At 39.0% G+C, this 25,244-nt stretch overlaps 1 protein-coding gene across 3 annotated transcripts in view; it reads left to right on the forward strand.

Annotated features, from left to right (window-relative positions):
* Positions 1-25,244, forward strand: part of MRPS27 (mitochondrial ribosomal protein S27) — an 87,241-nt gene that overhangs the window by 42,099 nt on the left and 19,898 nt on the right. For all 3 annotated transcript variants that reach the window (XM_078449126.1, XM_078449134.1, XM_078449137.1), the window contains one exon: positions 25,022-25,136. In XM_078449126.1, coding sequence (XP_078305252.1) covers positions 25,022-25,136 — 115 coding nt within the window. The remainder of the gene's footprint in view (positions 1-25,021; positions 25,137-25,244) is intronic.

Below are 25,244 nucleotides of genomic sequence, written 5' to 3' on the forward strand. Positions count from 1 at the left end.
TTCTCCAGAGAAAACAGAACCAATAGATACACACACACATAAAAATGTCTTCATGGTTCATCCATTTTATACTGTGTGTGTGTGTGTGTGTGTGTGTGTGTCTTATTGATTCTGTTTAATATAATACCTTTATATTATTTATATCCTATCACATAGAGATTGAGAGATTGTTGGGTTTATGTTTGTTTTATTTTTGAGAGAGAGAGCACAGGCAAGCTGGGAAGGGGCATAGAGGGTGAGACAGAGGATGCAAAGCAGGCTCTGTACTATCAGTGCAGAGCCTGATGCGGGGCTTGAACTCAAAAACTGTGAGATCATGACCTGAGCCGAAGTCAGACTCTTAACCAACTGAGCCACCCAGGCACCCCGAGAGATTGTTTTATTAGATTGTTTTATTGTAAGGAGTTGGCTCATGTGGTTGTAGAGGCTCGGAAGTGACACGATCTGCAGGGTGAGTCAGCAAGCTGGAGACCCAAGAGAGCCAATGGTTTAATTCCAGTCTGAGTGAAAGGTGAGAAAAGACTGATGTGCCAGCTCAAAGACAGATAAAGAGAGTCTTCTCTTAGCCATTTTTGTTCTTTTCAGGACTTGAACAGATTGAATAAGACCCCCACACACTGAGGAGGACAATCTGTTTATTTTTCAAGTGTTTGTGTCATTCAGAAACACCTCCACAGGCATATCAAAATCATGTTAACCAAATATCCGAATACCCTGTGGCCCAACCAAGTTGACACAGAATTCACCATCGCATAGCTTATGAGAGGCAGGCATTCCTGGGATAATTCCTGTGAAGGTACATTCTCCCTTCCATCAGCAAGATGGAGCGCTCTTCTCCTTTTCTTCCATCCACTTGATTTTATTACCCTCGATCCTTATGGAGAATTAGTTCATTAATGTTCACTAGAATGAAGAAGTTTGCATGTAGTACTTGGTTGCCTTCTAATGGAGTGTACAACAGCAATCCAGGGGTGGCTTTGTCTTATTTATCTTTGTATCTCCAGCATTCAGCAGACCCTGGTATCTAGTGAGTATTTACTGTTTGCTGAGTTGTTAAGTGCTGAACTTTGAAATGCTTTTTCTGGGTTTGTTTATGGGTGTGGTTGTTTTTTTGATTGGGGGGTGAGAGGATGCTACAAAGTAACAGGCCCCACAAAACAGCACTTCATAGGGATGATAATATCAACAGCAACAGCCCTCCTTTGAGTGCTGACCATATTATCATGTTACTGATTGAGTTGCCATAAAACCTTTTCAGTGGACCTTTTATTTTCCTTACGTTGTAGGCAAGGACATCAGGAATCAGAAAAAATTAAGTATCTTACCTAAAATCCCACACCAGCTAGGAAGTAGCTGGCCATGATGTCAAACCTAGGCTGTAAGAGTTTAAAGCCCAATTTTTTTGCCACTATGCCATACCATTTTTCCCAAATGGAAGTTAGTGTAGTGTGCATGGGTGTATATGTTGGAACTTGCTGAATGGACAGATTTTAGGGGCAGAGGAGATGGGTGTTTTTATAGGTATGGCAGATAACTTATATTTGTACCACCCCAATTGTTGTCTACTCCTGTCTACTTGATCATGGACACATTTCAGCTGTTGTGACTCAGCCTTAGAATCCTCAATGCAACAATATACTGACCACTGCCAACAGACTGGAATTGGCCTACAAATGAAATCTATGTTATACTGATCTTAAGGCTGTGGCGGAGTGCAGGGTAATGGGCAATGGACAAGAATGAAATTGTGGATAATTTTACGACTCATCTTTGTTTTGCTTCATGATAGAGATACTACATGTCAGCAATTCTCTCTTGATACTCATAAATACTATATGAGGATCAGAGCTATTGCTGCTGAAAAGGTTTTTTTTCCAGTTTTTCTACTGTTAATTATGCTTTCATAATCTAGTACAAAAATGTAGTACAGCATCCAGAATGTACCAGTAGTTTTGGGCTTTTTTTTTTCCATGAGTGTATAGCAGCTGCATATATATATATTTTTTTAATTACAGTTTCCTGATCAGCATTTTAATCACACAGGGGTAGCAATATTCAGAAGCATGGGGAAGGTGCCACTTAAATGTAAATGATTTAATTATTGTAGAAAGTAGTAGGAAACTTGGTGTTTAGTTGCCCTGGAAACACTGGCTCCATGTATATTTTGAACCACCTAATTACTTGTAATAACGTTTTGACTACTTGACTGCTTCACTGTTAAGACTAGATTCTTTTATATCTGATACCTATTTCATTATGTAGTGAATTTACATGCTGTCTCAATGGCCATCCATTTTATCTCTGTACTGTTTTTAGCACAAAAAGATAAATAGGTTTTGTTTTTTTTTTAAAGTTTGTAAGATAAGGAGCAGAAGATGCCCTCTGCCCTTTGTAATTATACTGTGGTAAACTTTTCTCTCTATGAAATATGTTGTAACTAGAGCCTTGTTTGATTTAGAACACAGCAGTCAAAAACCTATGTGTGATTATCTTAAAATTAGGAATCAGCAGATAGATTTCTGAGAAATAGTAGGGAAAGCAACAATCAATGCCTGAAAGACTGGACATATAACTTAAGAAATACATAATAGGAAGATACTCTTTAGGTATTCTTATATTCTCATACTAGAATAAATTCCAAGTGACTAAAGATTTAAGTTTAAAAACTGAAACCATCTTACTATGTGAAAATACAATAGGCAAATGCTCTTGTAATCTTGACACATGGAGACCTTTTTGAACATGACATAAATGTCAAGAATCATGCAATAAAGGACAACAAATTTGTCCATAAGAAAATTTAAAAAGTAAAATATAGGCAGAGTTCCTTAATCTAATTAACATGATGCAAAAAAATAAGAAAGAGTAATTAAAACATGAATAATTTGTTAATAACCTTAATAAATAATGCATTCTAAACTATAAGTGATAAACAAACAAAAACTACAAAGGCAATTCTAGAAACAAGGAAGACAAATGCCCAGTAAGCATATGGAAAACTGTTCAGCCTTGCTACTAAATAGAATATGCAAGTAAATAACATATGAAATAGTTTTTACCTGTCAGTAATGAGGATGATTAAAAGGGACCACTATTCATTCTCATAGCAACAGACATTCTCAACCAACTCTGGTAGGAACTTAAATTGGTACTTTTGGGAAGAATTTATCCTAAGGAGAAATTTGTACGTAGGTCAAGAAAATGAGCTGTTTTTGTTTATAATAGTGAAATATGCCCATTCTGAGGAGATTAGGTAAATGACTAGAGAATTAGTTAAATCAATACTGGAACACTAGCTCTTGGTGGTAAGAATTCAGATGATTTTTACTTCTCTGTACTTTTCTATACTGATTAAATTTACATTTAAATTACTGCATTTTTATCAGAAAAGATAGTTTCTTACACTTAAAAAGGGGGGAGGGGGCTTTCAAACTCAAGCTTGTAAAGAAGCCACTGAGGAACTAGAACAGAGGAACTAGAACAGAGGCTGAGATATTCAAGAGGTCTGGTAGTAGAATTCAGATCATGGAATTTGGGTGATTTTAGTGATCTTAGGTCATTAAAGATCAAGAATACAGAAAGATTAAACCATAGTTGAAGGAGGGAGATACAGTAGATATGCTTAGTTGTGAATATGGTGTGTGTGAAGAACGTGTGTGGGGTCCAAATGGAGATGTCTAGGAAGCAGTTGAATATATGGGTCTGCAGCCATGGGCCATATTTGGGCTAGAGATGTAGATTCAGTAGTTAACCTGCATCTAAGCTATTTTGTTACCTACATTTCTACCCCAAGTCTTTTTGGCCATTGAAATCATGAAAACAAAATGGTTCTTAGTCTTGATCCTAGAAAGCACAAAATGTATTGTTTCCCTTTACTTGATAAGCCTCTAAAAACAAAAATCAGAGAACGTAGTCACTTTCCAAGTCTCTGACCTTCTTTCTTATAGACCAGATCCTTGGGTGAATAAGCAGGGCATTCTGCTACTCTAATCACCAAATTCCATCTTAACTGAGACGGTCATTTCTAAAATCTCTTCTCTTTACCACCACTACCTTAAACTACACTGAATTAATACTTAACAAGATTGAAATACTACTGTATTTGAAGTGTCATAAAAGTCTGATTCTTATTTTGTCCCCACCAGGCCTGGAATATGAAATTTTGGTCTTAATGAAACACACTAGCCATAAAACCTGTGCACATGAATCTCCATGGGAGCAATAGAACTACCACCAGACCAGATTCAGTTGATTCAGGTTTGTGGGTAAATGTAGCAGACACAGTGGTCAGTTTTTCTCTAGTGGCCCATGGTGAGAGAAGAGAAAGACTTATTGATTAGCCAGGAGGAAAAAAAATCTGTAGTCATTTTCAGGTAGGGAGAAAAAATATTATAAGCATTTGTGGTCTTCCAAAGGCAGGGTTATATATAGACTCATAGTCTATTTGAGCGAGTTGTTCAAAATATTGTAATTTACTGAGTTGGAAACTATAAGAGAGAAGGAATAAAAGATTTTCCCAAAGGTATGTACCTATTTGTAATAGGGTATAGCTATATACAAATTCCACCAAAAAACAGAGCAATGATATAAAGAAGTGTTGTTGGGTAAAGAGTCAAAGCTCAAGGTTTATGTATGTGGTATACCTTATGGTGGTTGGGTTTCCTTCCTGTTGGTGGTATGTAAATGACATATAGTTACACATCTGTGATACTTATCTATTGTACTTATATTTGTATTTCTTTAGGAAATAATCTTAGAGCCTGCCTTAAATCCTGAGGTTACCAAGAATGGCCTGATTATTCTGTACAAGACATACAATAGCATCTTGTAGGAATAGTATTATCCTCTGATGATCAATGGATGAGGGCATTAGACTTCAAGGAGTCTCTTAATGTTTTCTTCTTGTTCTTGAGATCTAATAACAGAGCATGAGTCAGCATAGAGGCACTGAGTACCAAATTGATGGGCATTTTATGAGAAAATGAGTACTGTCACAGGCTCATTGTTTTGAGGATCACTTAGGCAAATGTCAAAATCAGGGCACATGGAATAATTCCCCCTTCTCAGTGAGGCTTCTTTCTGAACTGCTTCCACTTTGCCTCATCCATATAGTTCTGCAGTCACACCCACTACAATGCCAAATGACTTTGGATAGCTGGGAAAAAAGAGAGAGGGCAATACATGAAGGCTCAGTTAATATAATTTACATAATGAAATTGTCAAAGAGCTCTTTGCCAAGTTTGCCTGATCATTCTAAGCTCACTTTTTTATAATGAGGAAAGTAAAGGGGTTGAATGGATAAGTTGAAGCATCCCTTAACAGCTCTACAATATTCTTTCAATGGGATGCCTTGCCACTGAGTCAGCATGGGTCTTTTCTCCTCTTAAATTTTATTTTAAATCTCTACCTACCCCTCCCCTTAAATTTTAACTATTCATTTATTAATACCTTTAGGTTTTTAAATTTTTGGAAAGGCTGTTGCTGTGTTTAGGTATAAGGTATATATTATTCCATGTGATAGCATTTTCTTATATGTGAGTATATATATAAACATGCATAGGAATGAAACACATAATTCCATTATGCATGGAATATGTCAGGTATACACAGATATACTTGTCTGTGATATCATTAGGTGCATTATGGTCATTAAGGAGATGTGATAGCAAATGGTGCCATTTGATTGTCATTAGTGAATAATAGTGGAAATTCTAGGGCTGAGGGCTGAGGTCGCTTGCTAAACATCTAGTTATAATATCGCATTCCAGGATCAGGAGAGAAAGGACAATGACTTTCAGTATGATTCAAACCAAATTATTTTATCTCTAATTTCTGAAAATGACAAATTTTCTGGCCAAGAGCTCCTTTTTCTAGGGGATAGTCTTAACTGGAATAGCACCTTCTGTATTGTTATTGATGCCCTGATTAGAACATTAAGAAGTCCCAGTTTTTTGGTAGAAAGTTAACAGAAATTTTGTCTTTAAAATCTACCTGATTGGGGTGCCTGGGTGACTCAGTCAGTTGAGCATCTGACTTCGGCTCAGGTCATGGATCTCATGGTTTGTGGGTTTGAGCCTCGGGTTAGGCTCTGTGCTGACAGCTCAGAGCCTGCTTCGGTTTCTGTCTCCCTCTCCCTCTGCCTCTCCACTGCGCGCGCTCTCTCTCTCTCTCTCTCTCTCTCTCTCTCTCTCTCAAAATAGATAAACATAATAATTTAAAAAAATTTTTCAAATCTACCTGATTAGGGGTGCCTGGCTAACTCAGTCATTGGAGCATGTAACTCTTGATCTCGGGGTCCTGAGTTGAAGCCCCACGTTGGGTGTAGAGCTTACTTAAAAAAATAAAGTGTCACAAAATTAAAACACAAATACAATCACCTGATTATAGTAACAGGCAGTATAAACGAGTGGTCAAGAGCTCTGGAGTCAGACTGTCTGGGTTTAAATCCTAACTCTGTAACCTTAGGGAAGCTATCTAACTCTTTTGTTCTAACTCAGATGTTCCTTATCTGTAAAATGGAGATAATAAAATACTTACCTTACATAGAGTTGTTCTGATCATGAATGAAATAATTTTTAGAAAGCAGTGAAGAGAGTGACTGGAAAAACATAAGAGTTCAGAAATGTTGGGCACTATTTTATCATTGAATACACCATGTAGGTGTTTTCATGTTGAGTGCCTACAGAGAGAAGAATTATCGGGCATGGCCCTGGGCAGTAGTAAAGTAATATTACTCGATGAGTGTAATATCAGGGACAGATAGGTACTGACCTAATATATAGGCCTTAAGCCTTTTGTCCACGACTGCCATCCTTATTCAGATGTATATGTGTATGTTGAATGCATATCAATAAATATGTTACATTATAGGTGTGAAAGATAAGCTCTTCTTTACAGAGCTACTAAATCTTGCATATTTATTTGATTCAGTGAATAAAAATGACATTCACATTTCTTTGAGGCAGGCCCTTTTCTAAAGCAAAGGACAGTGGTAACCAGAAACCCAACAGATTATTAAACATAGGAAACAGTCCTGATTTTTGTATGACCTGAATTCACTGAAGTATAATTTTTAGCCCAACCATTTGAGTTTTTATTATCCCTTGAATGGGTGACATGGCTTGTGTGTAATGTCACGTCCTATGTGGCATTTATAAAGAATGAAAAGTTCAGTGTATATACTCGAGGAAGCAGGTGCTTTATGTGCTGTATTGTGTCCTAATGCCAGTGTTTCTCCACATATGCAAAGGAAGAGGTCCTTGTTCCTTGTTCTAATGTGGCACTGTATTCATTAAATTTTCTGACATTTTTCTGTCTTTTAGACTGTGGCTGTCCTTTCCATATAAAGTAAAGGGGTCCATGTATAGAATTCCAGGAGTGGGGGAAATGGTGTTAACTTTGTTTTAACCCTAAGGACAGTAAGTAGGGGTGGCTATTGTATCTCTCTTTCCCTTGTTCCCTTTCTTTTTTCCTCTCTTCTGATAAATAGATGACTATGTCTATATGGCATGATGTACTCCCTGATTTCTCAAGGCTTATGGTAACCTGCTGTAAGAAGTTGACACATAAGGGGGCACCTGGGTGGCTCAGTTGGTTAAGCGTCCAACTTGGGCTCACGTCATGATCTCACAGTTTGTGAGTTCGAGCCCCACGTCGGGCTCTGTGCTGTCAGCTCGGAGCCTGCTTTGGATTCTGTGTCTCCCTCTGTCTCTTCCCCTCCCCCACTTGCAGTCTGCCTCTCTGTCTCTCAAAAGTAAATAAATGTAAAAAAGAAAAAAAAAAGAAGTTAACACATAAATGCCTTGGTGCTCTGCTGGACTTCAACCTAATTAGGCAATTCTGTTGTACTGGTTTCACAATTTTGTGAGATCCATTCCCCTAGCTTCTTGACCCTTTACATAATAGATAAAACACTTATTAAAAAAAAAATCATCAGAAAAGAGAAAGTTCTATGAATATGGCTAAAGTTTCATCTTTTAAGACACTGTTGCAATATTACATAATTTCCTACTTTCTTAAAAGAGAATTTGCCAAAACTAGTTTCCATTTCTCAAGAAATCCTGAATAATGTTGTTAGATGTGATTATCCTTTTTTTTTTTTTTTCCCAGAAAAAAGAGGAAATAATACAATTTAGGGACCATGTTTTTTTCTTTTTTTTTTTTCTTTCTTTCTTTCTTTTTTTTTTTTTTTTTTTTGGTTCAAGTTATTAACATAGAGTATAGTATTGGCTTCAGAAGTAGAATTTAATGGTTCATCATCTTGTGCTCATCCCAAGTGGCCTTGATGCCCATCATGCATTTAGCCCATCCCCCCACCAATCTTGCCTCCATCAACCCTCAGTTCTCAATATTTAAGAGTCTCTTATGGTTTGCCTCCCTCTCTGTTTTTATTTTATTTTATTTTATTATTTTTTTTTCATTCTCTTCAACTGTGTTCATCTGTTGTGTTTCTTAAATTCCACATGAGTGAAGTCATATATTTGTATTTCTCTGTTTGACTTATATTCACTTAACATAATGCTTGTGGTTGCATCCTTGTGGTTGCAAATGGCAAGATTTCACTCTTTTTGATCACCGAGTAATATTTCATTGTTCATATATATGTGTGTGTGTGTGTGTGTATACACACACACACACATGCTTATATTTACACATATATACACATACCATATCTTCATTATCCATTCATCAGTTGATGGACATTTGGGCTCTTTCCATAATTTGGCTGTTGTTGATTGTGCTGCTATAAACATTGGGGGGCATGTACCCCTTTGAATCAGCATTTTTGTATCCTTTAGATAAATACCTAGTAGTGCAATTGCTGGGTCATAGGGTAGTTCTACTTTTAACTTTTTGAGGAATCTCCATACTGTTTTCCAGGATGGCTGCATCATTTTGCATTCCCACCAACAGTGCAAAAGGGCTCCCCTTTCTCTACATCCTCACCAACATGTGTTATTTCCTGAGTTGTTTATGTCACCATTCTGACCGGTGTGAGGTGGTATCTCATTGCGGTTTTGATTTGTATTTCCCTGATGATGAGTGATGTTGAGCATCTTTTCATGTGTTTGTTTAGCCATCTGGATGTCTTCTTTGGAAAAGTGTTCATGTCTTCTGCCCATCTCTTCACTGGATTATTTTTTTTTTGGGTGTTGAGTTTGACAAGTTCGTTATAGATTTTGGATATTAACCCTTTATCCGATATGTCATTTGCATGTATCTTCAGGGACTATGTCTTAATGTTTTCAACACTTAGCATACCATCCATGTACTAGGCTTTTAATATATGTACACATATTTTTTTAAATTTTTTTTTTTTTTTTGAGCAGGGGGAGGGGGAGGGGAGGGGCTGAGGGAGAGGAAGACACAGAATCCAAATCAGGCTCCAGGCTCGGAGCTGTCTGTACAGAGCCTGATGCGGGGCTCGAACCCACAAACTGTGAGATCATGACCTGAGCTGAAGTCAGATGCTTAAGTGACTGAGCCACCCAGGCAACCTCTAGATGTTTTCAATACAATTTTCTAGGTTGAATAAATAATTCAAATTATAACACTGTGATTTATTTTGGGCCTTCGTTGAAGAATTTTAGAGTTAAAAGGGTTATTAAAGGACCGTTCTCTGATCTAACCTTTTGTTTTGTAATTTACTGAAATGGATATCCAGAGGGTTAAATGTCTTCCTCTAGTTGTGTTCTTCTTTTTTAAACAGAGGATATTACTGTTGAAATACATTTGAATGTTTGAAATCCATTTTCTTTACATCATTGCTTTCAAGTACATTCCATTGACTAGTTCACAGAGATCAACTGCTTATAAACGTCTTCTGATTAAGCAGGACAGATTGAACATACGTTCTTATCTCCATTCCCTTGTAAAACCTCCACAAAAATGACAATAAAAGGTAAAAAAAAGAAAAGACAAAAACTACAAAATAAAGAGAACAGAAGAGGAGACAACAGGAACAAAATTTTGAAAGCTAGAAAATGGATGGACAAGCAGTAACACATTTAGCAGAAAGAGAAAGCTACCGCTGAAGCTGGCAAGAGAAGAAATTTGGCAGCAAGAGCAGCCATACCATAGGACCCTAGATCATAAAGATAAAGTAGTAGGAGAGGAGGACTGATTGGAAGTTTTCATAAGAAGTAACGAAATACCAGAGTGTTTCTCTCCAAACCTAGTAGAAGACTTTTCTTTCTGGAGAGATTGAACCAGAAGGACTCTGGACTTGGAGATGCAAGGACTGTTATCCCTCTCAAGGAGGAGCCTGGATGAGTCATCTCTGGGGAAACTGAACACCCCAAGAGAAAAGACCTGTGGATTCTTGGTGCTGGGTGCAGGGTGGGGACATCATTCAACAAAATAGCACTGTCAGCCTCCCCTACATGAGAACCTGCTGTCCTCACTTCCATGTTCCCCTCATAACATGAACATCCTGCCGTGCCAAGTGTAATCCTAGTGTTCAGGGTGACACATTTCTTATAAAGCAGGCTGTCTAAAGGAAACTAACTACTGATGCTTGACAGCAACTAGTAGTTTTATTCAAACACTGTAGTAAAAATAAAAAACCACCTGGGTTGGCTTGATTGCAAGCTCTTAGGCTCGATTTGTATCCTTTTTAGTTTTCAGTTTCCTACTCTGTAAAAACAAAAAAGTGTATATAAAGTACTTAAGATAATGCAGATAGGAAGTGTTCAGTACTTTTTAATTAACAATGCTGTTACTTATTTTCATCCTCCTCACAGTTAGATGAGGATCCGGGAAAAGGAAGCTTCCCTTCAGTGTGATTTTTTTTTTTTTTTTTTGAGATCTAAATATTCCAGAAAAATCACGTTTCTCAGTATGTTGCACCCTTTTTTATAAGCATTCATTCCTAAAGATATAGTTAGTACAAGTGTGGCTAATAAATTAGACTTTTCTATACTTGCACGGGATTAATGGGAAATCCTAGAGATTATCAAATACTGTGGTCACCATAGCAACAGCTCTGTCTCATTTTTGAGCCTATCTTAACATAGGATCCTAAAACCCACTTATTAGTGATTAGCTATATTCACAATATTTTTTAACTTGAAAAAAGGTTAACTCTGGCCCTTTTGCTATCATGTGGGTGCCATCAAACACTTTTTCCAGGTTGTGAAAGGGCTAATGGATCCATCTGGGTTGGGGGCAGGAATGGGAGCTTTCAGTCTTAAAGTCCTTTTAGGTTACCACTGGTGGATAAGACAAGGAAAAGAGGGCTCATGGCTGCAGGGGGTTGGGGCTGGCACAGATTACAGCAGCTTGCTCAGCAGCAAATGCATTGCCTTTGTTGCTTTTTTCCTTTACTTCCTGGGCTTGGGTGGGTGGTATGTCCCATATAGATACTTATTTCCTTCCTCTGAGATTCTGTCCCAAGCATAGATCAGAGCCATGAGCAGTGCTTGGCAGCTTCTCTTTTGAGTGGTTCAATTTGTCTTCAGTAGGTATTCACACTCCTTGGTTGTTGACTCCAGCCAGAGGCTGCTGGGCATTGAACCGACAGAAGACTCAAGGCATAAACTCTGTTGCGTTGTAACTCTGCCTTGCCAAACTTGTGAAAATCAGTCCAAGGGCAGAAGAGCAGGAATGGGTAAACTAACTCCTTATTAGGTCACCTCCTGACTCCCATCTCCCTGCCTGGACCTTTTTCTATCATAAATAAGATCAGAAACCCTACTACCAGTCATCAGACTGACTGGCACACCCCTGTACTGGTTGGCTTTGGGCCTTTGTGATTGTGAAAAGCCTCTCTGTTGTCCCCTCTGGTTCACCTTCCAGCTCCTCATTTGAGATTGTCTATAGAGGAATGGGGCACATGGGATGCTTCACCCTCTTACCCTGTCCTTCCTACTCTTCCCAGTTGGCTGATGACAGTCAAGTATTTGCTGCTTGTGTGTGTCTAGCACTTTGCAGTCACATCCCATGTGAAGGGAATAGTCATAAGAGCTCACATTTAACTCAGTGGGCTTTTGCACATGGGTGCTGTCAGCTGCTCTGTCCAGCTTGTCTGAAAGTGCTGTGTGCTAGCCGTGTATTTAGGAGTTTACATGTCTTATCTCCTTAATGCTCAGAGCAATCAGATTGTGCCATGTGAGGTGGGTACAACTTTTACTCATATTTTACAGGTTAGCATCCTCAGGATTAGAGTCCGTTTCCTGGGGGTTATAAAGTAGGAATGAGGTCTACCTGATGCCAAATTGTAGATCTTAACTGCTACTCTGCTACCAAGAGCAGTTACACCACAGGGCTTAGTCTTAGGAAAGATAAACACAGAAATTAGTAAGCAGTACCGGACAGAATGCCATCAAGTTCTATATGAAGTAAACCATAACAATGATACTATGATCGTTTCTTGCATACATGCATATTGTATATATTATCATTTTTTGCATATTTGTACTCTCTTTGGTTCCAAAGAGGATTAAAAGTTGTTAACATACTTACCTAATTCTCCTTTGATTTTCACAATAACCCAATGATAAAGGTATTTTTCACCTCTATTTCATAGATGATAAAACTGATTCTCAGGTTAATTTAACCAAGTCAGTGAGTCAGGGCTGCGTTCCAGTCAAATACAGAGCAATCACCTTGTCAGGGATTTTTCTGGCAGCAGTGCTGATTAATTTCCACGGTGACAGTGGCAAGTGATCCCCCTCCTATCTGAGATAGCCATAATTTTGTCACTTCTGTCCTTACTCTTCTGCCCCTGGAGAAGCACATATTTATTACTGTGGTTTGGGTCAGTTCTCTATCAGACAGGCCTTGAATGCAGAGTTAAATGGCAGATACATGTACCTTAAATTGGATGCATCCCTAGATGATAAAGGTATAAAAACATGTATGAGCATGATGGACACCAACGTTCCTCCTCAGAAAGCGGCAGGAGGAGGTTACAGCTTTATTTTTGTCTGTAACATTTTATTTCTTAATTATGTCCAAAGAAAGCAAATAAGTAAGAAAAGACATACTAAGAAGAAGAGAGGAAAGTTGGATTCATTTTCCTATTGAGAGCCAATTTTTAAAAATTTCTTTACCTGGGCATTACAAAATAAAAGTAAATGAGGACTTTCATTGATGGTAATGAATTAACCTTCTAAGCTTGTTTTAGAAGCTCACAAAATACTTGTGTTTTGATACTCCCGGTCTAGCTAATTGGAGGCAAGGAGTTTGTGTGTTTATCTCTTTCCCTTAGTGCCCAGCATAACATCTCGGTTCATAGTAGGTTGACAAATGAGCACATGCCAGTGCCAGAGTAGAGCTCTTCTCTCTCTAGTTGAGCATTCAGCTTTTCCTTCGGTATTCTCTGTTTTTATTTTTATTGTTTAAATTAACTAGCTGTCTTGCTTTTTTGCCTAAAATTAGCAAAGGAAAAATCGTACCTGTTCACTGAAGGCTGCGCACACTGTAGCAGCCATGTACAGATGGATGGATAGCCTACAGCTGTTGCGGTTGAAATCCACTTAATGTGCACTCATAAAGGACGAGCTACTGCCCCTTCCAGCTTGCTGTAATTGTCCAACATATGAGCTAATGATGTTTCTGAAGCTAGGGAAGGGGAGGTATTTTCATAGTTCATTTCTCTCTCCTCTCCTACAAAGCACAGCCACGATCTGACACATGATCAATGGGTCCAGCCCTTTTTAGGATGCAGAAGATCCTTCCCTGCGTCTGTGGCTCACAATGCAAACAATAGAGACTTCTGCAATGATATTTTGCCTCTCTGGGGTTCAAACTTCTTCAGTTAAGCCTGTCTGGATTCTATTTAACTATTACCCATCAAAGGGTTTTTTTTTGTTGTTTTGTTTTTTGAATAAAAGGGGGCGGGAAGGTGGAACCAAAGAGGAAAGGCTGTATCTTTGCCAAGATGCTCTCTCTCCTCTCCCTATGACTCATACTTAGAGAAGCAGAGGGACTTTGGAAAGCTGCCCACAGTCACACTGAGACAGCTCTCCTGGCACTTTTAGACATTTTAAAAAATTTTCTTGGGGAATAAAGATGTTTTTCAAATTTGTTCATTCCCTCCTTTTGGGCCAGCCAAAGAGCCTTTGTTTAGCTGTAGCATGGTGGTTTTATGGAAGATCTGACACCCAGAACAGTTGAACCCAAATCTTTATGTTTGGTGTAGTACTAAAAAATTAGCTCTTTGCTGTTCAAAATTTATAACTGATTATCATATTAAAAGGAATTGTCTCAGACCCTTAACATTCCTATGGAATTAAGTGTGCATTTGGACATCCTTAAGAATTTTCTTAGTATATTATGTTTATTTGTAGAATTTCAAATATTTCCAGGTGTTTTTTTTTTGTTGTTGTTGTTTTTTTAAGTTTGGTTTTAGTGGTGGTGGGCGGGGGGCTAGCCTGAGCTAAATATAGAAGAACTGCTTATTGGGTATAGTCATGCTGATTTTAACCATGTGGCAGCACAAGAAAGAAAGAAAGGCCACCTTAATTTTCCAACCTTCATCTATAAATAAGGAGTTACGTTGTATTGTGTTGTACTGGTAAATTAAGGAATTTACCAGGAATTAATAAAGGAATTGGCTTCCTGAAAACCAATTGCACTGACAGATCCAAATCTCAGTTTTCAAATGTCTTTCCTCTTTAGCTACAAAAAAGTGATTGTGCCCTTTTATGGTTCCAGAAACTGGCAAATAATTTAATAACCCTATGACCACCCCTATTTCACTCCCCCTTTTTTAAAGGGTTCAGCTATTTATTCTCTAGAAATAATCAGATCATAGGGGGTTTGATACCAAAAATAAGCAAGTTATGATGGTAAGCTCTTTGGATGATTATGACTGCTTAGCTGTAATTCATTTAAGGAGTAGGAGAAAATAGCAACATACAGAACAATTTGTGTTGTATAGGAAAGTTACTTTGGATGGCTGACTCTTAGATATAAATTGAATACAATAAAGTATTCATTGGAGTAGAAAATACTTTACTAATGGACGGATCAATTACTGAAAATTTTATTTCCTGCAAAACTTGGTCTCCAGTTAAAATGTACTTTCAGGGCCTTGAGTTCAACCTCAGTGGTTTTATCACTTCATCTTGAAATTTTAGATGCCACTTTGCAAGTTCTGCTGTCCCCATAATGATCTGTGTTGACTGCCCAAACTAGGTTAATTGGTGTTCGGCTGGTAGGGTAATGGAGGCTAGTGGCTAGTGGAAAAGAGTAGAATGGGCTTTGGGCTGAATGGCTGCTTGTTTATCTTTGAATCTGTATTCACTTATTTGTATCACTGCCATTTTTCTGGCTTAATAGAAACATGTAAATGACTGATGTTTTAATGAGCAGATTAGGCTTATTATTCTTCAGAGTCATTAAACTAAAGAGTTGGAAGGAGTTTCAGGGGATCTGGTCCAGTCCACAGTCCCAGTATACTTTTCTAATGTGCTTTCAAAAATAGTCGCTACTGTATTTGATAGTACTACAAACAGCTTTGCACCTATTGTGTTACATGGTTCTTTCTTCATGCATTTGTGTTAACTGACTGGCCCCTGTGGACAGTTGAGTTCCAGATAATCCTACCTCTTCTGTTTACAGTTGCAGGAATTGAAACCCTGAAGGATCAAGTGACTTCCCAAAGTCAAACGGCTAGTTTGACTAATTCCAAAACTGTTTCACAGTTTGAGTATATTTCTCTGAGTTCTGCTGCTACATTTAGAAGAGATGTTATTTATATTTCAATATGTTAGAGACCTTTGTCAAACTGCAGAGATGCTTTTTAAAGATGTCTTATACATAAAAGAACTGAGAGGCACTGGTGGAATAGTAAGAGTGAAGAGTCTAGTTTAGGTCCTGTTACAAACCGTGCTTATCTTTGGTTAAATCTTTTCATCTCACTAGACACCAAGATTTCTCATCTATAATATAAAGGAATTGGACTAGGTGGTTTTGCATCACCCAGTACAGGGCTTAGAAAATAGTAACTTTTCAGGGAGCCTGGGTGGCTCAGTCAGTTAAGCATCCGACTCCAGCTCAGGGCATGATCTGACAATTTGTGGGTTCAAGCCTCGTGTCAGGCTCTGTGCTGACAGCTGAGAGCCTGGAGCCTGCTTCAGATTCTGTGTCTCCCTCTCTCTCTCTCTCTCTCTACCCCTCCCCCTCCCCTGCTCATGCTCTGTCTCTCTCTCTCTCTCTCTCTCTCTCTCTCTCTCTCTGTCTCAAAGATAAACATTAAAAAAAGAAGAAGAAGAAGGAAAGAAAATAGTAACTTCTCAGTAAATAGTTCCGTAAACAGTGGGTATTGACAGTCCCTACCAGCACTAAATTAGATTCTCTAATTGTGTATGGAATGTTTCTTCCTTCACCTATCCCCAGTTTACTTGGCCTAGATGACTTTCAGAGTCTCTTCCCATCTTGAGAGGAGTCTTAGGTTTTTTGGTTTAGAACCCGTTAGGGAAGTTCTTTGAATCCATGTATTTGGTCTTCTATTCTCATGTTTGTGGTTTTACTCTTCCATCAGCTTGTCTCTTCCTGAAACTACTACACTGCAGAACCCATGGATCTTTTTGATGGGAGGGAAACAGCAGGTAGAGGAAGTGAGGAGTAGGTGGCTTTGCAGAGTGACCACATGATTCCACATTCTCTGCCATCTCTGATTGCCTCCTGCCTTGTACAAAAAGAGGCAGCATTTCCTTCATCTGTTTATAGTCAGGATGATATTTCAAAACTGAAATTGCATTACTGTTTCAAATATAAACACTGGTCATGAATTTCAACATGTATTATTGGGATTTATACAGTCTGAGCAGGCCTAGTCACTATTGCCAAATCATCGAACACCTACTTTGGCAGGACACGAGAGGATAGAAAAATTCTCCCCTACTTTTAAGAGATCCAAAATTTTATAGGGAAGTCAGTGGAGTTAGAGAAATGGAAACTAGCAGTGACCTTGGGGTGCATAACTGAAGTAAATCCAAACTTACCTTTTGCTATAAACAGTGAATCCTCAGGGAATTCAACTTTTCCATGTATTAGAGAATCAGAATGTTTAAAACTCTGAGATAATTTTCTTCTTTAAAAAAAAAAAAACAAAAAAACTGACTCTTAAGAAACCCAGATTAGTGCTGAACTTATCTTCCCTACCCATAAAGAAATCTGTAATCTCACATACAAAAACACATATAAATCAGCTCAACATCAGCTTAATGCTTCCCTGCTTTTTTGCTGGTATGCTTCATCCCTGGGCCAGGTGTCTTTGCCTGCTCATTTCTTTTGTAGCAAACTTAATCCTGACAACTTTACTAAGCCGAGAATACTCCAGAAATTGTGATTTTTATTTTTATTTTCTGCCTTTGTTTTTCTCCATTTTGTTTCTCTCTTTCCCCTTCCTTGGAACTATTCATATGTACAGCCTACCAGTGATTAATAAATATATGTGATTTTCCTGTCTTAGTCATCGTATTATTCATGATTTTGCAGAAGTTTGTCTGAAGTTCCTAGCCAAACTATAGAAGACATCAGGCAATGTTTGCATCTTTTTGAAACTGGCTCATTTATTGCTATAGATTTCCTACCGAAAACCAAAAATATTTCCATTGTCTCTGCCTAAACCAAGGCAGTTCCCACAACTTTATGTGCTTCTATATATGGGACTGGTTCCAACATCCAGTTTTTCTCAACTTCCTGTTCCTTGCTAAGAGAACTTGCTGTTCCTCCCTTTTGCCTCACCTTGCCCTCTAGTGACTGTATCTCAGGTGTGAAGCTAACCTGTGCGTCCAGCTTTAAAGTGGCTGAGGAACCCCACCACATGCTTCTGGGTGTAGTTTCACTGACAGGTCAGTTGCGGGCCATGAAGACAACCATTTTCTGCTCTTCGGACAGTCAAAGCACCCCAGCAATCACTGTATTTTTTTCTCCTCCCGTTCTCACAAATAATCCTCTCCTGTCACCCATATGCATCACCTTTTGGAGGCTGATAAAAAGGGAGTTCCAGGATTCAGACAAAGAACAGTTCGCTTCATTCTGGCTCACTCCTTACCTTTATGTTATATACCTTGAGAGAAAGAACAACAGTCCACCCCTGCTCTGTTTTTCTTTCTCTCAAGTGTTCCCTCCGTGTCAGAAAGGGAGAGAGGTCATCTTCAAGACTGGAGTTCAAGGAAATTAAGTAGACACACAGGGATAGAATATGGATTACCTGGCACAGGGTAGCCATTTGGTAAAAACTTGCTTCATGAATACAAAATATGTGTCCTGGATTGAGAAAGGTCAATCTGGCAAAACAATAGCCAGGTCAGAAAGAAGAGAATGAGGTAGTAATCAGGGGCCATAATATCCTACTTTATCATTGCTTTCTTCCTATTCCATGATAGGACTCATGGAAAATTGAGTATTTCTCTTACTTTTTCATATGTCATACCGGTGTGTTTCCAGGTGAAACACATTTTTAAGCCCCGAGTCTGACAAATTTAGGCTTTGACTTTGATATCTAACAAGCCCCTCTGTTATCCATCTTCACTTCAAAAAATGTGTCGTTATGCTGCATTTATTTAGCACTTCACATTTGCAAAATTCTATGCCTGTGTCATTCTCTACCAAAATCCACTTACTTATCACCCTTTTTAGAATGGCAAACAAGGATACCAGAAGGTCTTATGCAAACTGGGTTTTAATTTTTTCAAATTCTTTTTGAAATTGGCAGGATGTGAATTATAAGCTAACTTATAGAAATTGTAGGTTTATTACCTTATTTGCTTTCCTTCTCATAAAATTAATCACCCCGGGGGTAGAAAGAAACCTGAGGAGGTTATCTATATAAAATTTGCTTAAACTGACCAGCACACCCTAGAGAGGTGGACTACAAAGGAAGCGTTAAGGAATTTTTAGGGGTGGCAGAACTGTTCTCATAATCTTTGTGGTGGTAATCACACAACTGGACACACTTGCCAAAACTTGATAGACCTATACACTGAGAAGTATGAATTTGACTGTACACTATCTCTGTAAACTTGTCTTTTAAAAAAGAAAAAAATATTAGAACTTTAAAAAAAACATCTTTTTTTCAATCTGCTTTACAAAGTAGGTAATGAATTCACTGGAAGTGTTTGAGCCCACACTGGTTGCCCATCTGAGGGAAGAGCGTTTTGGAACGGACTTTCGTTCCTAGGGCTTCTCTTAGTGCACTCTTAGGACAAGTTTGCTGAAAGTAAAATTAACTGAAGTTCCTGTATAAGAATAAGACTCTTGGGGGGGGGGGGGGGGGTGCCTGGGTGGCTCAGTCAGTTAAGCGCCGACTTTAGCTCACGTCATGATCTCACAGTTCGTGAGTTCGAGCCCCACGTTGGGCTCTGTGCTGACAGCTCAGAGCCTGGAGCCTGCTTCAGATTCTGTGTCTCTCTCTCTGTCTGCTCCGTCCCCACTCGTGCTCTGTCTCTGTCTCTCAAAAAGAAACAAACAAACAATAAATAAATAAAAAAATAAGACTCTGGGATCTCAAGCAGAGAACAGGATTTAATTTATAATACTGTGTCTTTATTATCAGTTCCTGTAGTAGACTCTACTCCTTTTTTAATACTTGACAACAATATAATAGTTATTAGAAAATTATCTCATCAAAATTTGATTTTATTTATGGTTTTGGGGGAGCAACTAATAATTGATGAAAGCAGAATTTCCAGAGGGATGCAAAAGAACGTAATTACCCATTTAGAATGAGAAAGTCAGTGGCAGTGATTGAATCAGATTCTGGTTTAAATAGTCACACGACACCCTCTTACTCTTTGGTTCCAGTTCAGGAAAGTGCTCAAACCTTTTAATGATTACACACTTTGCTTCACAGATAAGATTCCCAGTCCACATGACACGCCTTGGTGCCAGCTGTATTTTCTTCTTGGCATTCTTTCTTTCCTCTCTTCACCCTGGCCCCTCAATCGTCTTCATGTCTGCCCAGCTCAAAGGCGCAGGTTTCCATCTGCAAAGCCTGTTGCCACAGGATACAGAATTCACTAGGGAGGAGGGAATACTGCATGTGTGTGTTTAAGGATGGTGGCTCTCATAATCAGATAAACGTTGTGGAAAGCTTGCTCATTCATATGGAAGAGCCAGTGCTGCAGCTAAATGGTACAGCCACTGGGCTCCAGGCTCTGGCATCTGTGCATTAGCCTTGCCCAGCCGGGAGCACTTTCACTTGTTATTCGGAAGAGCTGATGAGCATTGCCACATTTGCCTTCAACGATAACCTTTATATGAATCCCACGGAAGAAAAGGCTGTTTCCCACTTTTTTTTTTTCAATGAAATGACGAAATTGATTGCAAAGAGGAAATCCCAGGTGACTTTTTCACACAGTAAAGTGCCTTTTCTGTAATCACACTAAGTCTCTGGTGTTTTGCTTTTTTCACTCTTGACTTCTTTGATATAACCTCTCTTCCCCTCTAAAAAAATCTCTAAGGTATCAAAGACTTTTGCCCCCAGTTTTCCATCCTGTGATTCTGCTCTGCTTCCTTCCTGGTGCCATTAATCTTGAATGGGCAATGGTACAGGCGAATGCCCTGAGCAGCCCTGAATATAGCCTGATGTGTAAGGAAAGGAAGCCTCCCAGTTCCTGCTATTTGACTGGCTATGATTTGGCTTTTTAGGCAAGTTCTGTCTTCGCCTGGAAACTCTACTTAGCACTGTGGACGAAAGTATCTTCAGCTTTGGGACACCACCTCTGAGAACTAGAAGTGGAGCTTGAGAGTGTACTCCTTCATTCTCTCCTTCTCCTTCTTGTGCCCTTCCTTACCTCGGGAGATACTCATGTACTTAGAATTGTTGTAAGTTTACTTATATTTTTACAAGTTGGAAACTCAGAATGTCCCTGGCCTTCATGAGCACAAGCATTGTTGAGGTTGTTTGGGTTGCATTTGTTTATGTTTTCCACACTCACACGGTTTGCCTAGCTTGGCAGCCTGTTGGCCTGGACAATAATAAAGCTTCTGTCGAGGTGAGCAAACAGCTGATGGCACAGGGCACAGAGGGGACTCCTACAGTGGCCGCCTGTAATCTGCCAGGCCGGTGGTCAGAGCAGACGAGAACAAAAGCCAGTCTGTTTGCAGGCAGATTGGAAAATCAATGTGTTAGTTGTGTTCTCGTCTCTTTGCCTTTCTCCTAGCTGAAAGGGAGAATGCTCGTCCAGCAGTCCACAGAATCATTCGCGGCAAGTACCCATTTCAGAGACTTAACCTGCCTATCATATTAACCACCAGCAGTTCTGAAAAGGGCCCAAGTTTATCTGTCTGAACTGCTTGAAATGTCATTGATAGAGGCATTCTTCTCAGACTCACCATCCAAAGTTGGATGGACCCTACTCTCTCAATGTTTTGTGTTGTTTGTGTTTTAGACAGCTAGATAACATACACCAGTGAGGGCTTAGAAAGGAGTTTATATGCTGCCTGGCTGGAAAGTGCAGGAATTGCAGTTTGGACAGCATATTTCATGTTAAATGTGTGTTTCCCTCTTATTTCTAAATTGATTTAATATGTTCACTTGGTTGAACATCTGATAGACTTGGTGTGTGTCTGGATTACTAGGCCTCAGAGAGAAGAGATCATAGCAAATAGCCCTGTTCCAGGATGAGGGAGAGAATGGACTTATTAAAGACCACTGTGACGATCTCACGGTCCGTGAGTTCGAGCCCCGCGTCAGGCTCTGGGCTGATGGCTCAGAGCCTGGAGCCTGTTTCCGATTCTGTGTCTCCCTCTCTCTCTGTCCCTCCCCCGTTCATGCTCTGTCTCTCTCTGTCCCACAAATAAATAAAAAAACGTTGAAAAAAAAAAAAAAAATTTTAAAAAAAAAAAAAGACCACTGTGAGTCTGTTGACAAATCTCTCAAAGGCTGCTCCTATGCTGAGATGATTATATTGGATGTATGAAGTCTTGAGTAACTTTTCCCTCTAGGCTTCTAAGAAATAGGTATGAGAAGACGAGACCTTTGAGAAGATAAAACTTTTCTGTTCTTCCATGTATGAAGGTTAGTCTCAGAAGTTTAAGCAGTTTATACAAATTTTAAGAAGTTTATACAAATTTTAATTTGAGCTTTGAAGGTCTAAAGCTAGATCCTATTTATCTTTGTTTTCTTCGGAACCTAAAAACGGTCTGTTGATTGTGAATAAAAGAAAAGGGTATTTGGTTGGAATTGGTCGTGGTGCTCTTAAAGTCTATCAGAAAGAAAAGTCATAACTTTTGTAGTTATCGGAGCCATCCTAGGGCAGAAGATTAGATCTTAAAATGAAGTTTAAGTTTAAAATAATCTTGGGTAAAGAAGGCAATTGGCTTTTTAAATTATGTTTGTTTGTTTGTTTGTTTGTTTGTTTGTTTGTTTTTAAAGGAAAAGTGTACTGAACCTAACAGTCACTACCACCCCAAACACTTCTAAGCAACTAATGATGCCCTTTGTCTCCTTAGCACTATGTTCCACCTTGTACTGTTGTTAAACTATGTTTGTGTACTTTGTTTTTGTGATGAGATTTTATTTTTTTTTTTTCAACGTTTTTTTTTTTTTTTTTTTATTTTTGGGACAGAGAGAGACAGAGCATGAACGGGGGAGGGGCAGAGAGAGAGGGAGACACAGAATCGGAAACAGGCTCCAGGCTCCGAGCCATCGACCCAGAGCCTGACGCGGGGCTCGAACTCACGGACCTCACGGACCGCGAGATCGTGACCTGGCTGAAGTCGGAGGCTTAACCGACTGCGCCACCCAGGCGCCCCTGTGATGAGATTTTAAATGCTGCCGATTACAGGGAATTGACAGTTCTTCATATGTGCCATACATGTTAGCAAAGTAATTAGCACATAATAGCGTTTTATACGTTTGTTGATTGAACTCATTTTTTACTTGCTGGAAATGTCCTCTGGGCCACCAGTTGTGTCCGACACTGAGGAACCAGTGTGGGGCAAGTTGGCTGGCCTGTGAGCTCCTTGCCCAGGGAGCTCACAGGCCAGCAAGGCAGCATCACCATCATTTAGGCAGTACACCTGGTATTTCTCTTGAATCGATTCTTTGAAAAATAAAATAAACTTTTAACTGGCCATTATGCTTTAAATCTCAGATTTTTCAGAGTAACGAGGGGAAGAACTCAAGTAGCTCAACTATTGACTTTAAAATGTGAGGAAAAGCATGAAATACTAAAAGATATATTTTGTTTCATGTCTCTGCAGAGCATCTCATTAGATCTAGTATCTTGGGCACCTATTACAGTGTCTTCCTCTGGCTGGGTCATTCTCATCCTGAACATAAATTGGCATATTTCTCTCTTTCTGCTTTTATGTTTTAAGAGCTGTATATTTATTTATTTTTATTTTTTTAAGTAAACTACCCTCAACTTAGGGCTCGAACTCATGACCCCAAGATCAAGAGTTGCATGCTGTACCCAACGAACCCAGCCAGGTGCCCCGTCTATTCTTTCTGTTTTTTCTCTTTTAAAGAGAAAGAGTGAGAAATAATTTCCAACAAAATGTAAGATATTCAAAAGTCTGGAGAGGTCTGGGTGACTCCATATCCATAAAACATCTTCAGATCTTATTTTTGCCAAATTTCTCACCAGAGCACTAATAAATATCCTAAATTAAATACTACTTCACACTTCCTCTCTTTTTCTCAGCTTTTACTTTGGCAGAGAACCTGTTCAGCAGGAAACTATCCCCATAGCAGATGGCAGGAAATAGCAGGTGGCAGATTGAATAACCAGCTTCTAAAAAACACTAGTATTAGCTGTATTCTTGACTCATATATGACATAAAATCCTTTCGCTCCAAGTTTTTGTCTTACCTTTTTTATTTAAGAAAACAGTTTGATTTTTGTATAGCCTAAAGATTGATGTGCTTCCTGGACAATTAAAGAAAAGACGGGAGCTTGCTTCCTCTGACATGTTACAAAGTGTGAGGATGCGTCCCAATCAAAGCAGATAAACAAAAAAAGGAACCACGGAGCTCTTTAAACCCCTGCTCATGGCTCTGTTTCCTCTCTCCCTCAGTCTGTGGCAGGGATGCCCCCAGGACAAGAAGTGGCTCCAACCCCAGGTGTCACCAATGTGTGCAAACTTGAGGCACTGAGCAGCACTCAGCATCCCTTTTGAAGTTCCTTCTTTTGTATGATAGTATTGACACATACACCTGCCTGCTTAGGCTTTTTAAAACCATGTCGGGAGCTACAGGAAGCAAGAGGAGAGGAAATGCAAAAACTGAAGAGGTAGAATGGAGCTTTGAAGGAGGCAGTGGGTTGGGAGTATGGATCCTGGACGACCTGGATGTTAAATTTTGTTTTCCTTTGTGCTTTTTTGTTCTCTTTTGGTTCAGTGAAGAGTATCCCAATATCTCCTACATGCCATAAGAAATATCAGTATAACCCAAAGCTGATTCCCCTCCAGAGTAGCTATGCCATTCCTTTCTTCATTTTTGCATCACCTGTTTTATTTTAAACTTCAAAAGTGTCAGCTTTAGCGTCATATCTCTCTTCTAATGAAATGATATTTATATAATGCCATGGTTAGTAGAACATTTTCACCAGATCATTTTTTACAAATCTCCTATTTTAAATTTTTTTAAGTTAATTTTTTGTGAGAGAGAGCACGCGCACACACACACACCTGAGCAGAGGAGGGGCAGAGAGAGAGAGAATCCCAAGCAAGCTCCATGCTGTCAGAACAGAGCCCAGTGTGGGGTTCAGTCCCATGAACTGTGATATCATGACCTGAACTGAAACTAGCCACCCAAGTGCCCCTAAATTTCCTATTTTAAAACAAGGTGTTGAATCAAGAGGCATTAAATAAGGAATACAATTTTTATAATACTTTTATTTGTTACTTATTATTATTCTACCTCCCCTTTCCCATTTCATACTTTATAGTTAACAAGTTTTGTCTTCAAGTTTTTATTGACCGTTGACTTTTATGACTTTTGGTCACACTGACTGCACATCTGTAAATATCTAAGGAAGGACCTACTTATGAGGGATGTATTTTGGCATTGATGTTTCAGAGTTAACAACCAGTTTTCTCTCTTCTTATGCTTTATTTAGATTTCGACACAGCCCCAATTGTTGGTACCTGAGAGACTGGACTATCCATACCTGGATTAGGCAGTGTTTAAAATACGGTGCACAAGACAAAGCCTTATATACTCTTGTAAATAAGGTGAGTGGTTTCCTGGTATTTGTACCTTCTTTTCCTCAGTTTAGATGATACACCTACTATATAGTACAGCAAAGAATAGGACAAGAAATAGCTTTTGATATTTATTTG

The sequence above is a fragment of the Panthera onca genome, chromosome A1 (assembly GCF_046562875.1).
Source record: "Panthera onca isolate mPanOnc1 chromosome A1, mPanOnc1 haplotype 2, whole genome shotgun sequence".
Taxonomy (NCBI): domain Eukaryota; kingdom Metazoa; phylum Chordata; class Mammalia; order Carnivora; family Felidae; genus Panthera; species Panthera onca.